The 17,538-nt window shown below is 39.6% G+C and overlaps 3 protein-coding genes across 3 annotated transcripts in view; 2 read left to right on the top strand and 1 right to left on the bottom strand.

Moving 5' to 3' along the window:
• Window positions 1–17,538, top strand: part of LOC306973752 (unconventional myosin-Ig-like) — a gene marked incomplete at its 3' end in the record, with an annotated part of 481,166 nt that overhangs the window by 54,517 nt on the left and 409,111 nt on the right. The gene's annotated exons all lie outside the window — the stretch shown is intronic.
• The window catches only part of LOC306973889 (cell adhesion molecule CEACAM5), a 270,429-nt gene that overhangs the window by 178,370 nt on the left and 74,521 nt on the right, over window positions 1–17,538 (bottom strand). The window lies entirely within an intron of this gene.
• Window positions 713–17,447, top strand: LOC306973548 (guanine nucleotide-binding protein G(I)/G(S)/G(T) subunit beta-3-like; the record flags this gene model as incomplete). The annotated part of the gene is made up of 9 exons (XM_079570470.1): window positions 713–795; window positions 9,664–9,762; window positions 9,838–9,983; window positions 10,899–10,962; window positions 11,040–11,196; window positions 11,450–11,516; window positions 13,472–13,673; window positions 15,118–15,334; window positions 17,341–17,447. Exons 2-9 carry the CDS (start codon window positions 9,694–9,696, stop codon window positions 17,445–17,447), a joined length of 1,029 nt encoding a protein of 342 aa, XP_079426596.1. The 5' UTR covers window positions 713–795; window positions 9,664–9,693.

Raw genomic sequence — 17,538 nt, 5'->3', positions numbered from 1 at the left:
TTGTCACATTTTGTCATTTTTTTGGTCAATTTTTTTATTACATTTTTGTCACATTTCTGTTATTTTTTTCAAATTTTTATCAAATTTTTATCATTTTTTTGTCATTTTTTTAAATCAAATTTGTATCAAATTTGTATCATTTTTTGTCAATTTTTTAATCAAATTTTTGTCATTTTTTCAACAATTTTTTGTCAATTTCTTGTGACATTTTTGTGACATTTTTGCCTCTTTTTCATTAACGTTTTCTCACTTTTTTGTCACATTTCCATCATTGTTTTCGTCTCAGTTTTGTTGCTATTTTCACACCTTTTTCCCAGAAGCTTTTGGATTGGGGGTAAAGCCAAACTTGAGAAAATGCTCTCGGTTCAGGTGGGAGTTAAGGGGTTTAAGGCGGGGCTTGGAGGTTTTAAGGAGCCTTAGTTTTCTCCTGTGCTCCACTAAAACAGACTCTCTCTCCCCCCCCCTCCCTCACCCCTCCCCCCCCCCTCCCCTCCTCACCTGCGTCTCTGACCCCATAACCCGGTTTTCTCCTCCTCTTCCCCCGGTGCTTCCTGGACCTGGCGCCTGTTGCCGCTGCTCTGTCTCTATTTCCATCTCTGAGCTTTATCCCCTCAGCCCTGATCTCCTTATCCCCCCCCCCCCCCCCCCCCTTCTCTCTCGCCCCCCCCCCCCCTCTCTCTCTCTCTCTCTCTCTCTCTGCAATCCTGATCCGCCGCCGCCACCGCAGAGAGAGTCAGGAGAAAACCTCAGGAGAAAGCACTACCGGACACTCGCCCAGCGACGCTTTCTGCACAGGTCAGTCCGCTTTACCCGCTTTTTATTCCACAGCGAAACATTTGCCAAAACAGCGTCTGGCCGTGGGCGCTGCAGGAACTCTCAAACATTCGATCATTCGGGCTTGATTTGTGCAGGTGAGGGACGTAAAATCTGCAAATGGAATCAATCTGTTTGCACTCGAAACCCCGTCATTCCTCTTGGAAACCTGGGAATAGAAGTCATTCCCGATGTCGCTTTGGCAGATTTGTTCACTTTTTCAAACTTGTCAAGTCAGATTTAATCAATGTGAGGCTGATTCGAACCCAGGAAGGTGTTGGGTTTTGCAGAGCGGATTCAGTTTGTGTGGAAAAAAGCTTCGAAACTTCGCCATTTCTCGGCTCGATGTTTCAAATCCGGAGGTGGATTTTCAGTTTCCGATCTTCCCGGGATCGATGTTTCCCGGCTCGTTTTCTGCTTCTTTGACCTGCCGCGCCGTCCGTCAAACCGCTGCTGATTCTTTAAACCCCTCTCAAGGTGATCTTTGGATTGTCGGGCCCCGGGGCCAAAGAGGATTGTCCTGATCCGCCGCCGCCGCACGAGCCACTTACGGCGGCCGCGCAGACTCGCCACCGCCTTTCGGGCCTCGGCTGGTTTCAGGGTTTCGGTGTTTTCGGCTCCGGGGGCCGAAACGTCGCCGGGTTCCACGAGTCGCGGCGGAGACGGAAAAGTCGGTAAAAAGCTGAATGTGCGGAGGAGAGTTCAGCCCAAAGCCGATCGCATTGTCTTACACCGGTTTAGGATTAGCCCGGTTTGAGCGCGGTGACTTTATGGCAGGAGTTTGGCTTCCAGAGCGAGAAGTGACAAAGTGTCTCCGGGTCACAGTCTACAAAAAGTAAATATCAAAAGTAAATATATCGTACCAAGTTTGCTTTGCTTGTTTGAGGACATTTCAGACCAGCTCTAGGGTAAATCTCGCTTTGAAATAACAAAGTAAAACTGCCAGTGAGATGAGACCAATTTTCTTTCCCCATTGGCAAAGAAAATGACCTGAAATAAGGACGAAACGTATCGAAACGAGTCAGAAACATCTCAGAACAAGTGAAACAATCTAAGACAAATGCCCGACAACTTCTTATCTAGTCAAAACAACTAACATTTGGATGATTATGCTCAAATTGAGATGTTAATACTGATCTAGTTCAATACTTTTTGCAGTGAGAACAAGCTTTTCATAATGTGTCAGAATCTGCGCTAAGTCGGCTCAAGGACTCGGCAACACACGGCCATTTGTATTTCTGTTTCTCGAGCAAAGCCTTTCTCTGAATTCCTGATATTCTCTTCATTAAAACAAAAACTGAGGAGAGAGAACCTGTGATGTTTGAGGTGTAGAAGGACCAGGGAGGGGTCGTTCCTAAAGCCGCCTGAAACTAGCCTGAAAAACCCCCAGAAATCTCTAGTTTCCAACACAAAAGGCCACAAGTTTCTATCACTTTCTGTTCCAAAGCTACGCCAGAAGATGGTCAGTGTTGTAGATGTTTGGGAGCGCAGTTCGGGGCCTCCTCCAGCAGGTGGCGCCCTACACATTCGCTAAGACTGAACAGTAGCTCAAACCTTTTCTTTGCAAAGTGACTGTTTTTGTTTGCGTCAGATTATTTCACCGTCTGACTCAAGATCAAGGTCAGAAACTCGATTTGTTTCCGCAGTGTGGCGTGACTTTTCGATATAACTAGCGTGAAAACCGCGCCGTCCGTCGGAGACTTCCTGTTCGCACAACGGCCTCGTCCTGCGAACTTCTACGCAAACACAAAAGTGAATAATCTCCTCAGAGCCGGAGGTGGCGGAACTTAAGCTAACGTCATCTCATTAAAACTCCGCTAGGTCACTCGTCGTCGGCGTCGCGGGGCTAGCCGTTAGCTTTTCGCTTTCCCGTCGGAGCGTTAGCGTTCGAAGCTATGAGGAGGAGTTCAGGGGGAAACGGCGAGGAATAAAGCGGGAAAAAAGGTGTGTAAGAGAATGAAAATGAGGAGGGTAATGATGCTAATGAGGCTAATGATGCTAATGAGGCTGCGATGTAACGAGATCAGGGCAGCGGCGGGATTTGGATTAGCGCTAACAGGCTCACGCTAGTCAAGGTCAGATCACTCCAGAGTCGGCAGGAGAAGGAAGAGAAATGTGGGGAAAATGTCGAAGAAAATGGCGGGAAAATCTGGGCAAAAATAGGAAAGATAATTGGGGGGAAACTGGGTAAAAAAATAGGGGGATAGAAAGTGTTTTGTTTGCCTTTGTGTAGTCCGTAGTCAAAAATTGCCAAACCTTTTTTTTAATGACACACAGGCACAATTCATTTAACATCTTTTGGACTTTTGACTGTGGAGCGGAAAGTGCTACATTTATCCTAAGATCAGTCTTTTCTTACTTAAAAGTATTAAGTTCTGAAAACAAATCCGACTCCAGTGAAGTAACTGGACTGAAGTGCAGGTTTACCTAGTTTCTGAGCACCTCTGTCGAAACTACAGAGCGTTTAGAGAAATAAGTGTAAGATTCCCCACATAAATCTATGGAAGAGCTTTGACTTAATAAAAAATCCAAACACCTTGTTGAGAAAACTGGTCCAAAACATGGATATTAGAAGAATGAAGTGAACAGAGGCCTTAAAAATCCTCTGCCTCATCTGCAAAGTCTCAGTGCCTTTCCTCTTGGACTGGACTTAATATTTTTAAGTTCAAATTGGCAGAAAATAGTAAATGCAGTGAGTCTAATGACAATTTTAGGTTGAAATAGTCAGGAAAGAGTTAATGTAATGAGTCTGCTGAATTTAATATGTTTTAGTTAATTTAGGCAGAAAATAGTTGAGTCGACTGAACTTAAAAATTACCTTCAAATTGACAAAAATGACCAAACATTTTGGTCATTTTTTGTCACATTATTTGCAATTTTTTGTCATTTTTTTTAAACATTTTTTTGTCATTTATTTGTCATTTTTTTCTCAATTTCTTGCAACATTTTTGCCACTTTTTCATTGATTTTTTGTCACTTTTTTGTCAATGTTTTCTCACTTTTTCGTCAATTTTTTGTCAATTTCTTGCGACATTTTTGTGACATTTTTGCCACTTTTTCTTGGATTTTTTGTCATTTTTTTGTCACATTTTTGTCATTTTTTCGTCAATTTTTTGTCAATTTCTTTTCAATTTCTTGTGACATTTTTACCTCTTTTTCATCAATTTTTCGTCACTTTTTTGTCACATTTCCATCATTGTTTTCGTCTCAGTTCTGTTTCTATTTTCACAGCTTTTTCCCAGAAGCTTTTGGATTGGGGTAAAAGCCAAACTGGAGAAAAAGGTGCTCGGTTCAGGTGGGAGTTAAGGGGTTAATCTATAAATTGGGTTTGACGTAAAAAATGCGAAACACTAACTCAATATTTCAGTCGTAATCGAGTTTCCACAAATGTTTTGAGTTTAGTGAACTTGTTCGGGTTTACAGTGTAATGTCTGACAAAGAAGAGAAAAGCTGTGTTTTAAAGCAGTGAGTGATCATAGGAATCATAGAAAAGCCTGAAGAATCCTGGGCCAGTTTAAATTGAGCGTTATCTCCCCATAGAGAAGCCAGGCCCAACACTAAAGTATGGCAAGTTTATAAACTTCCTGTGCTTTGTTTATTATGAAAACCTCATGAAGACGATGTTTAGGGGCCACTGGATCTAACGCCACAAAAACCCTATTTTAAATATTAATTATGAAGTCTAGCTTCTGTTCACCCCTTAACCCCCACCTGAACCGAGCACATTTTCTCCAGTTTGGCTTTACCCCAATCCAAAAGCTTCTGGAAAAAAGCTGTGAAAATAGAGACAGAACTGAGACGAAAACAATGATGGAAATGTGACAAAGAAGTGATGAAAAATTGATGAAAAAGTGGCAAAAATGTCACAAGAAATTGACAAAAAAATGACCAAAAATGACAAAAATGTGACAAAAATGTAATAAAAATTGGACAAAAAATGACAAAAAAAAGTATTTAAAAAATGACGAAAAAAGGGCAAAAATGTGACAAAAAATGACAAAAATGTGATAAAAAAATTGACGAAAAAATGACAAAAATGTGACAAAAAATGACAAATAAAATGACAAAAATGTTACAAAAATGTGATAAAAATTTGACAAAAAAATTACAAAAAAAATGATTTAAAAAACTGATTTAAAAAATGATGAAAAAAATTGCAAAAATGCGACAAAAAAGTTACAAAAACGAGTTGAAAACCCAACAAAAAATGATGGGAAAGAAAAATCTGATGACGAGGAAAAAGATCCTCTCGGTTCAGGCGGGAGTTAAGAGGTTAACACAGTCATGTTTAAGTGAGACATAAAGCCTTTAAATAACATGTAAACTACACTGTAAACAGCTGTTTCCTCAGACCGTGTGTGATTAGGAATCTTTCTGCAGAGGAACGAGCAGAATCGGCCCTGATGAAGAAGTTTATTATATTATTTTAGCTTTAACCCAAACTCAAGCTCTCTAAGTGTTTGTGTTACGAGGACTTACAGATTTTGAGTAGGTTTAGGTGGTTTTGATGATGTATCGACCTTGGAAGAAGCATTAACTAGATTAAAAAACACACAGGGAAAAACACCTTCAACTAAAATCTTATTCTAGACACACAAGAGTTTATGTCTTAGTTTAAGTGAATGAAAACTTGTCCCATTGGCTCTTATTTCAAAACTGTCAGATCCAACTCAAAATCAGCATTATGTGTCTTTATTCCAGCATGTTTTCTATGTTTAGAAAAACAGCACCTGAAAAGCAACCTTTATTGAAAACGGCCGAATTCTACTCACATTTATTCTCTGAATTGAAACACTTCATGTCATTTCTGATCCAGGACTGTTGTTTTTGCAGTGTGACCTTTCAGGCGTCCAGTGCTATTTTACTCAGGACGGAAAAACTAGAAGAAAAAGCAGATAATACTTTAGAAAATAATATTACCCTATGAATACACAGGTGGAGACAGAGGATTGTAAATGTGTCTTTGAACGCTAGTGCACAGGTACCAAAGTTAAGCTACACTGCAAAACAAGACAACTTCATGAATTAAAATGGATCAGATTATTTTGACTTGCTACAATCCCATTTTTTTCTTGAAATAAGATTTTGTTTTATTTGATTTGAAAACTGGTTTATAAAAAATCTTTTTTTTTTTTTTTTAACTATTTATTTTCATTTTTTTTTCTTCTTAACAATAAACAGAAAAAAACAAAACAAAAACAAACAAAAACAGAAACAAAAAAGGAGAAAACAGCGGCAAAACAGATAAATAAATAGTTAAATCAATAGCGTAAAATAAAAATAAATGAAATAATACGATAATAAAAGTCTTAATTTGTGTCAGCAGTGTGAATTTTGGAACCTCCTGCATTGGCAGATATTACACACATAAAAGTTTCTACACATATATATACACACATTCCCACTATTTTTTGTTTTATACAACAAAACACAGGCACGGTATATCTGCACGTAGATTATTATTATTTTGTCAAGGTTTAACTTTAGCGCCCTATTCATTTAGATGAGTTTTACATGAAACTCCAGTTGATTTCATGATTTTTACTTTATTTTTTTATTTTACTGTATAAAACTGGACAGATGGAAATGAGTTTCTACAATCAATGACACATTTACTTATGTCTGGGTTATTTTTCTGCAGTGTAAGTAAAAAAAAAAAGTGCATTGGAATAAGTATTTTGCACTTTCATTGTGGAAAAACATGTTAATTAGTAAATATAGATGTATTGTTTAGATTTAAAAGCAATGAGATGTTTTTTTCCCTCCTTAATCCACCGGAAGATTCTTTACTTTACTTTAAAACTGTCTCTGAATGAAAATGTGGAGCCAGATCACCGTGAAGGCGTGAACATCACAAAGGGGCGTGGCCTGACCCCACCTAAGGCGTTAACATCTGACGGGGGCGTGGCCTGACTGGCGTTAATCCGATGACAGGATCTCTGGGATTTAGATCAGACCCACTGCCCCACACAAGCCCCGCCCCCTGTAATCACCTTTACGACTTAATGAATGGCTTTGGCCTGACTTTCTCATTTACAGGGAAAGCTCTGGGGTTTAAAGTAGATGTTCCCTTTACTCGAGTAATGGAGTAAATGATCTTCCACATTTAAACTACAACGACTTCCTGTTTCGACCCAGCTCGCCAAAATAAAAGCACACAGCTCGTCCCGTTGATTTGTTCAGCAGGTTCTTGCAACGTTACAAGAACAAATCCACACATTTTAAGTGTTTTGTCTGTTAATAGTTTGGCAGAAAGAAAGTTGAACTAATGAATAAGATGGTGCTTTTATTTTGGCAAGCTGGATCGAAACAGGAAGTGACGTCATGGATGGAAAAAGATCTTATTGCTCTTAAATTAAATCTCATTAGACTTTCCTATTTCATGTGCTTAAATACTCATTGGCAGATGTTTCTACTGGGAAAAATGACTCATATTAGGGTAAAAATATTCTTGATTCCAGTCGTTTTAACCTCTTAACTCCCGACTGAACCGACAGCATTTTCTCCAGTTCAGCTTTACCCAAATCCTGTAGGCCAGTGTAACGCCTCATTTGAAAGCTAAGATCTACAAAACTCATCTAAATGGATCTTTTTCCTCACATCAACAGATTTTTTTCCATCTTTTTTGGGGGGGGGGGGGGGGGGGGGGGTATTCAACTCATTTTGTAACCTTTAAAGTCATTTTTTGTAATTTTTTTGTAATTTTTTTGTAATTTTTTGTAATTTTTTTGTAATTTTTTTGTCACATTTTTGTCACATTTTTTGTCATTTTTTGTCACATTTTTGTCACATTTTTGTCATTTTTTTGTCACATTTTTGTCACATTTTTGTCACATTTTTGTCACATTTTTGTCATTTTTTTGTCACATTTTTGTCACATTTTTGTCATTTTTTTGTCACATTTTTGTCACATTTTTGTCACATTTTTGTCACATTTTTGTCATTTTTTCGTCATTTTTTTGTCACATTTTTGTCACATTTTTGTCATTTTTTGTCACATTTTTGTCATATTTTTGTCATTTTTTTGTCACATTTTTGTCACATTTTTGTCACATTTTTGTCACATTTTTGTCATTTTTTGTCACATTTTTGTCACATTTTTGTCATTTTTTTGTAATTTTTTGTCACATTTTTTGTCGTTTTTTTGTCACATTTTTGTCACATTTTTGTCATTTTTTTGTCACATTTTTGTCACATTTTTGTCACATTTTTTTAATTTTTTTGTCATTTTTTTTTTTTTTTTTGTCACATTTTTGTCATTTTTTGTCACTTTTTTGTCAAAGTTTTCTCACTTTTTTGTCACATTTCCATCATTGTTTTCGTCTCAGTTTTGTCGCCATTTTCTCACCTTTTTTCCAGAAGCTTTTGGATTGGGGTAAAGCCAAACTGGAGAAAATGTGCTCGGTTCAGGTGGGAGTTAAGGGGTTAACGCATCAGGATATAACTTTTTGCAGTGAACTGAGATCACTGCAAAAAGAGATTTACTCAGTTATTCACAGTACTCAAGTAGCTCTTTCCCCGGGTACTTTTTTTTACTTGAATAAAACTTGAATAAAATAGCTGTCATCAAAAAGCCATAATAAGTTTAACCTCTTAACTCCCACCTGAACGGATCCCATTTTCTCCAGTTTGGCTTTAACCTAATCAAAAAGCTTCTTGGGAAAAAAGCACCAAAACAGCCATAAAAAATAAGAAGAAAACAAGGATGTAAACACAACAAAAATGTGACGAAAATTCAACAAAAATGTGACAAAAACTAAACAAAAATGTGACAAAAATTCTACAAAAATTCAACAAAAATGTGACAAAAACTCAACAAAAATGTGACAAAAATTCAACAAAAATGTGACAAAAAATTCAACAAAAATGTGACAAAAATTCAACAAAAATGTGACAAAAATTCAACAAAAATGTGACAAAAATGCAACAAAAATGTGACAAAAACTCAACAAAAATGTGACAAAAACTCAACAAAAATGTGACAAAAATGCAACAAAAATGTGACAAAAACTCAACAAAAATGTGACAAAAATTGAAAAAAATGTGACAAAAATTCAACAAAAATGTCACAAAAATTCAACAAAAATGTCACAAAAATGTCAAAAAAATTCAACAAAAATGTCACAAAAAAAACTCAACAAAAATGGGACAAAAACTCAACAAAAATGGGACAAAAATTCAACAAAAATTTGAGAAAAATTTGACAAAAATTGAACAAAAATGTGACAAAAACTCAACAAAAATGTGACAAAAACTCAACAAAAATGTGACAAAAATTCAACAAAAACGTGACAAAAACGTGACAAAAACGTGACAAAAACGTGACAAAAACGTGACAAAAATTCAACAAAAATTCAACAAAAATTCAACAAAAATGTGACAAAAAATCAACAAAAATGTGACAAAAATGTGACAAAAACTCAACAAAAATGTGACAAAAACTCAACAAAAATGTGACAAAAACTGAACAAAAATGTGACAAAAATTCAACAAAAATATGAGAAAATTCAACAAAAATGTGACAAAAACTCAACAAAAATGTGACAAAAACTGAACAAAAATGTGACAAAAATTCAACAAAAATATGAGAAAATTCAACAAAAATGTGACAAAAACTCAACAAAAATATGACAAAAATTGAACAAAATTGTTACAAAAAAGAAAAAAAAAGAAAAAGAAACTTACAAAAGGTGACACAACACAGCAACAACGCGAGGAAAAAGATCCGTTTTGTGGGTCTTAGCTTTCAAATGAGGCGTTACACAGAATGCATTTGGTTTCGGCGGGTGGTAAGTGGTTAATCAGAGTAAACATATAAACGAGTGTTGTTTTGTGTTTGTTTTGTTGCAGAGCGCGGTTCAGTGACAGCCCACAGTCGTCATGGCAGCGGAGAAAGCCGAGATCGACAAGCTGAAAAAGGAGTGTGACGGACTGCGCACGAAGATCGAGGTACGTCACGGAGCGCAGCACATGTGAAGGGTCGAGCTGGTTCCTATTGTGCATGTTTGTGTTCCGTGTGCGCAGGCGGCTCGTAAAGGCGTGAACGATGGCGACATGCAGGGGGCGTCGTCAGGGGTGGAGTCTGTGGGGCGAGTTCAGCTGAAAAACAGGAAAAACCTCAAAGGGCATCTGGCCAAGATCTACTCCATGCACTGGGCGGCCGACTCCAGGTGAGCCACTTAGACACGCCCACTGTGACTTAGACACGCCCACTCTGACTTAGACACGCCCACTCCGACTTAGACACGCCCACTCCGACTTAGACACGCCCACTCCAGGTGAGCTCCCTGACTTAGACACGCCCACTCCAGGTGAGCCACTTAGACACGCCCACTCCGGCCAAGACACGCCCACTCCGACTTAGACACGCCCACTCCGACTTAGACACGCCCACTCCAGGTGAGCGACTTAGATACGCCCACTCCAGGTGTGCGCCCTGACTTAGACACGCCCACTCCAGGTGAGCGACTTAGACACGCCCACTCCAGCTGATCACCCTGACTTAGACACGCCCACTCCAGGTGAGTGACTTAGACACGCCCACTCCGACTTAGACACGCCCACTCTGACTTAGACACGCCCACTCCGACTTAGACACGCCCACTCCGACTTAGACACGCCCACTCAAGGTGAGCGCCCTGACTTAGACACGCCCACTCTGACTTAGACACGCCCACTCTGACTTAGACACGCCCACTCAAGGTGAGCGCCCTGACTTAGACACGCCCACTCTGACTTAGACACGCCCACTCCGACTTAAACACGCCCACTCTGACTTAGACACGCCCACTCCGACTTAAACACGCCCACTCCGACTTAGACACGCCCACTCTGACTTAGACACGCCCACTCTGACTTAGACACGCCCACCCTGGCTTAGAAACGCCCACTCCGACTTAGACACGCCCCCAGTGAGACTCAAGTGGAAAGTGTCACTGCATCGAGCGCCGTCTTCGGTCCATCGCACAAACGCGCGGCCCGTGATGAGAACCGTCTCGGCCAATCACAGCTCTGAAACCGCCGGCGTTTCACTGATCGCTGTTTTGCAGTGTTGTCTAATCATGCGCGTGCTTGCTCGTCCACAGAAGCATGGTCAGCGCGTCACAGGACGGAAAGCTGCTGGTCTGGGACTCCTACACGGGCAACAAGGTCAGTGCCGTCGTCCGGTAAAAAAATGAAGCCGGTCTAGAAAAAGCGATTCACGAAAGTCTCCTCCCGGTCCGCAGCTGGTGGCCGTCCCGCTGAAGTCGGCCTGGGTGATGAGCGTCGCCTTCGCCCCGTCCGGGAACCTGGTGGCCAGCGGCGGTCTGGACAACATCTGCACAGTCTACAACATCAAGGCGGCGAGTCCCAAGACGCTGCGGGAGCTGGACGCGCACACAGGTGGGGAACAAACGGCAACGTACTTTTCACCAAACACACTGTTCCAATCTCCCATCCCTGCCTATTCATTTGTCTATTTCATTTATTTACTTTTCCACCTGGTCTGGAGCAGCTTTCATTTCCTGATCCTAACCCTTAAACCTTCAATGAAAGAAAACTTGCAATACACTTTTTCCTCTCTTGCAAAACAATCTGGAAATAAGAGTAATATTGTTTAGTAGAAGTGCCGCTGATTTGAGCCTCTGTTCCGCAGGTTATCTGTCCTGCTGCCGATTCCTCAGCGACACCGAGATCCTCACAGCGTCCGGAGACACCACCTGGTCAGACGATCCTCAAACTCACAAAACACACTGAAGCATTACCATTGAACCAGACCAAAAACAAGGTTTAGGAATTTAACCTCTTAACTCCCGCCTGAACCGAGAGCATCTTTTTCCTCACGTCATCAGCAGTGTTACTTTCGTCGACTAAAACATTTAGTCTTAATTTTAGTCAGTGATATTTTTGTGACTAAAATTGGACTAAAACTAAATTAAAAGTTTCTCATGAGACTAAAACTGTGACTAAAATGTCCAGATATTTTAGTCGACTAAAATAAGACTAAATAAAAATGAAAAGGAGAGACTAAAATCATCCAAACTTCTACTGAGCGTCTGAAAGAGCCTCAGATCATGTAAATTCTCTGCTAAAGGATCAGCTCTGAGCTTTGTTCATGTGGAGCAGCTCCATGAAGCAGAGGAACAACATTAAACATGATTATAATGAATATTATCAATGCAAAGACGACTAAATTAGTCTTACATTTGGTCGACTAAATTGACATACCATTTTAGTCGACTAAAACTAGACTAAAATTGAAAGGTTTTTTTAGACTAAATCTCGACTAAAATGTAATTACATTTTAGTCAAAAGACTAAAACTAAAACTAAAATAATATGTGTTGTCAAAATTAACACTGGTCATCAGATTTATTTCCATCATTTTTTTGTTGTGTATTCAACTCATTTTTGTAACTTTTTTGTCATTTTTTGTCACATTTTTGTCACATTTTTGTCATTTTTTTGTCACATTTTTGTCATTTTTTTGTCACATTTTTGTCACATTTTTGTCATTTTTTTGTCATATTTTTGTCATTTTTTTGTCATATTTTTGTCATGTTTTTGTTATATTTTTGTCATTTTTTTGTCATTTTTTTTGTCAAATTTTTGTCAATGTTTTCTCACTTTTTTGTTGTTTCGTTTTTCATCCTTGTTTTGTTGCTATTTTTCACAGCTTTTTTCCAGAAGCTTTTGGATTGGGGTAAAGACAAACTCGAGAAAATGTGCTCGGTTCAGGCGGGAGTTAAGGGGTTAAAAACATGAAAATCTTGGGGAAAATGTTGGTGCCCAGCCCTCGTCAGATCAGTTTTTTTCCTGAGGGGGGCGCTGTTGATCAATAAACAGCTCGGACTAAAGGCCAGAGGGATGTTTGCTCAAATGGGCCACATTTTGGTAAATTATTTGAGAAAACAAATAAAGCAGAACAAGACACTGTTACTTACAGTAACAGGATACTTAAAGGGGGGGTATTCTGCTAAATGGACTTTTTCAAGCTTTACATCATGTTATTCTGTCATTCCCTCATTAAAAACATGCCTGAAGTGTTGCCTTGACACATTCACGTATTTTTGAGTAATCTGTAAAAACTCTGATGGCGGCCATTTTAGGGATAGGTTTGCCTGAGTCCTCCTAGGAACGCCCCCACCTCCTGGAGACGCCTCCGAGCTTTCAGAGGTTCTTAACGAGACAGAGGCCTATTTCAAGACATTCACTACAGCCATTTTGAGAGAGACATTTTATACAAGGCAGTTATTCTAATTTACTGCATTTACAGACCAGCAGAAGGTTTGGTCATCATTGTAGTGTGATATAGACTGGTGCTATGGGACTGAAAAAAGCAGAACACCCCCTCTTTAACCGTTAGAGATCTGCTTCAGGTTAGGGTAGGACATGATTAGCATGATTAATAACATGATTATTGTGGAATAAATTAACAATATTGATTTGTTTTCTGGTTCTAGATGATAAATATTGCAGTATAAGTATCGACAGTTCTTAGGATTTGTTCTTCCAGAAGACCACTTTCATGTAGGAGCAAATCCTGTGCAAGAACGTTGATAAATGAGGCCCTGTAGTTCCTGTATGATCTTATCATCTTTTTGTCCGTATATACCGAGCTAAATTGAGCCTGTGGACACGCCCCTGGGCTGTGGGTAACGTACGTTCTGGCTCCTCAGCGTCCTGTGGGACCTGGAGACGGGGAAGCAGAAGGTGGTCTTCACGAACCACATCGGCGACTGCATGTCCCTGGCCCTGGCCCCCGACCAGAACACCTTCATCTCAGGGGCCTGCGACTCCCTGGCCAAGCTGTGGGACATCAGAGAAGGCAACTGCAAACAGACCTTCAGCGGACACACCAGCGACATCAACGCAATCAGCGTGAGCGACACAAACGCACGACACGACACACGACACAAACACACAACACGACACGACACACGACACAAACACACAACACGACACACCGGAACACCTTCATCTCAGGGGCCTGCGACTCCCTGGCCAAGCTGTGGGACATCAGAGAAGGCAACTGCAAACAGACCTTCAGCGGACACACCAGCGACATCAACGCAATCAGCGTGAGCGACACAAACACACGACACGACACAAACGCACAAACGCACATCACGACACAAACGCACACACGCACAACACGACACACGATAAGACACACGACACAACACACCAGCGACATCAACGCGATCATTGTGAGCGACACAAACACACAACAAAACACAAACGACATTGTTGTTGTAACATGCTGGTGTTGTTGTAACATACTGTCGTTGTTATAACATGTATTGACATTGTAATAACATGTCTTGGTGGTGTTATAACATATATTGGTGGTGTTTTAACATATATTGGTGGTGTTTTAACATATATTGGTGGTGTTTTAACATATATTGGTGGTGTTTTAACATATATTGGTGTTGTTATAGCATGTCTTGGCGTTGTTATAGCATGCTGGCGTTGTTGGTGTTGTTAAAACATGTATTGGCTTGTAATAAAATGTATTGGCGTTGTAATAACATGCTGGCATTGTTGGTGTTGTAATAACATACTTGTGGTGTTATAACATGTATTGGAGTTGTTATAACATGTATTGGAGTTGTTATAACATGTATTGGAGTTGTTATAACATGTATTGGAGTTGTTATAACATGTATTGGAGTTGTTATAACATGTATTGGCTTGTTATAACACGCTGGCGTTGTTGGTGTTGTAATAACATACTTGTGGTGTTATAACATGTATTGTCGTTGTTATAACATGCTGGTGTTGTTATAACATGTCTTGACGTTGTTATAACATATATTGGCGTTGTTTTAACATGTATTGGCTTGTTATAACACGCTGGCGTTGTTGGCGTTGTAATAACATAGTGGTGTTGTTATTACATGTCTTGGCTTGTCATAACAAACTGGTGGTGTTATAACATGTACTGGTGTTGTTGGCGTTGTTATAACATACTGGTGGTGTTTTAACATATATTGGCGTTGTTATAACATGTATTGGCGTTGTTATAACTTGCTGGCGTTGTTACCGTTGTAATAACATACCGGCGGTGTTATAACATACCGGCGGTGTTATAACATACTGGTGGTGTTATAACATGCATTGGCGTTGTAATAACATACTGGCGGTGTTATAACATGTATTGGTGGTGTTATAACATATACTGGTGTTGTTATAGCATGCATTGGTGGTGTAATAACATGTCTTGGCTTGTAATAACATACTGGTGGTGTTATAACATGTATTGGCCTGTAATAACATGCATCACCGTTGTTCTAACACGTTTCCCTTGATGCGGTTGCAGTTCTTCCCCAGTGGGAACGTGATCATCACGGGCTCCGACGACACGGCCTGTAAGATGTACGACCTGCGCTCGGACCAGGAGGTTTTGAACTACCAGGACTCCGGCCTGAACGCCGGCGTCACCTCCGTGGCCCTGTCCAGCTCCGGGCGCCTCATCTTCGCCGGATACGACGACTTCAACTGCCACATCTGGGACGCGCTCAAGGGAGAGAGAGTCGGTCAGTGCCGGACACAGCACACAGCACACGTGTCCAACAACATATGTGTCCAACAGCATACGTGTCCAACAACATACGTGTCCACACAATGGCTAACACTAGCAACTCACTCCTTAACCTTTCATGGGTCGACTGTTAGATCTGTGCAGTTCGGGAACTAGAGCTTCAGCTGCATTTGAACAATCCGTCCGTCCTTAAACAGGGGAAAGGGAAGTGACATCACCAACAGCTGCTTTTCTTCTTCTTTAAAGTTATTGGTGGAGTGCAGGCCAAACAAAAGTGCATGTCGCCCCCTAGTGTACAACAACAACATAGTGTCCAAACAAAGACATTTAAGGAGAAAAATAAATCCAAATGATCCAAACATTTCCCTTTAGTGTTATTTTATTTCAACAGCTGTTTCTTAAAGCGACAGCAGCAAATGATCCATGTGGCTTAAGTTTCTACTGAATGAAAACTAAAGCATTTAATCTGTTTCCTGAGTTTCCTCTTTAACACTGAAAAGCGCCTGATGAAGGTGGAAAAGTACTGTAGAAGTTGAGACCATTTACATGTGTATTATTTATTTATTTATTTATCATTTATAGGCAGAAAAAAACACTTGTTCTTATTTTTTAAGTTTTTCCCACATTTCCATCCATCCATTTTCTTCCACTTGTCCGTTCCAAATGTTCCACATTTTCCAAAATATTTTCAATTTTTTCCAATTTTTTCAACTATCCCCAATTTTCTCAAATTTTGACCCACATTTTTCATTTTTCCCCCACACATTTTTCAAATAATATTTCCAAAATCTTTTCTATTTTTCAAATTCAATTTTTTCACAATTTTTCAAAATATGACGCACTTCATAATTGTTTTTTCCAAATGTTTCTACAAATTTCCATTTTCTCAAAATGTTCTATCTTTCTCTAATTTCCCAATGTTTTCCCCGATTGTTCCACTTTTTTTTCCAGCGTGTTTCACTTTTGAAAAATAATTCAAAATTCTTTTTTTCCTAATTTTCCCCAAATGTTTCAATTTTTTCACAATTTTCCAAATTCAACCCATAATTGTATTTTTTTTTCTAAATTTTTCAACAATTTTCCATTATTTTTTTTAAATTCTAAATTAAAAAAATAATTAATTGTTCCACTTTTTTTCCCAGCTTGTTTCACGTTTCAATTTTTTCACAATTTTCCAAATGTGACCCATATTTTTTTTTATAAATGTTTCTACAATTTTCTAAGAAAAATGTTACATTTTTCCCAAATTTTCCCATGTTTTCCCCGATTGTTCCACTTTTTTTCCCCAGCGTGTTTCACTTTAAAAAACAAAAAAATCAAAATTCTTTTTTTCCCACTTTTCCCCAAATGTTTCAATTTTTTCACAATTTTCCCAAAATGTTGAATTTTTTTTCACAATTTCACTCATAATTGTATTTTTTTTTCTAAATGTTTCTACAATTTTTCCATTTTCTAATTTTTTTTTACATTTTTCCCAATTTTTCCCGATTGTTCCACTGCGTTTTTCAGGCCTTGCGTTTCACTTGTTTTCTTGTACATGTTTTCGATCCCGTCCTCGTAGCCGGACTGGTATATTTCTGATTTGTGTGATTCCTGTGATTTCTGTGATTCCTGTGATTCCTGTGATTTCTGTGATCTCTGTGATCTCTGTGATCTCTGTGATTTCTGTGATTTCTGTGATCTCTGTGATTTCTGTGATTCCTGTGTGATTTCTGTGATTCCTGTGTGATTTCTGTGATTCCTGTGATTTCTGTGATTCCTGTGATTTCTGTGATTCCTGTGTGATTTCTGTGATTCCTGTGTGATTTCTGTGATTCCTGTGTGATTTCTGTGATTCCTGTGTGATTTCTGTGATTCCTGTGTGATTCCTGTGATCTCTGTGATCTCTGTGATTCCTGTGATTCCTGTGTGATTTCTGTGTGATTTCTGTGATTCCTGTGTGATTTCTGTGATTTCTGTGATTTCTCTGATCCCCGTCCGTCTCCTCTCTCCCGGTCCCAGGCGTCCTCTCCGGCCACGACAACAGAGTGAGCTGCACCGGCGTCCCCGAGGACGGCATGGGCGTCTGCACCGGCTCCTGGGACAGCTTCCTCAAACTGTGGAACTAAAACCGAGGCTGCGGGTCCCAGAGCGCCCCCGGCTGGACGGGAGTGCATCATCACACTGAGCGGGTTCCACCACATTAACATAGGTTTCCTC

Source organism: Gobius niger (assembly GCF_951799975.1).
Source record: "Gobius niger genome assembly, chromosome: 14".
In the NCBI taxonomy this organism is placed as follows: Eukaryota; Metazoa; Chordata; class Actinopteri; order Gobiiformes; family Gobiidae; genus Gobius; species Gobius niger.
The sequence above is the reverse complement of the archived record's forward strand: the minus strand, read 5'-3'. Positions and strand labels throughout refer to the sequence as shown.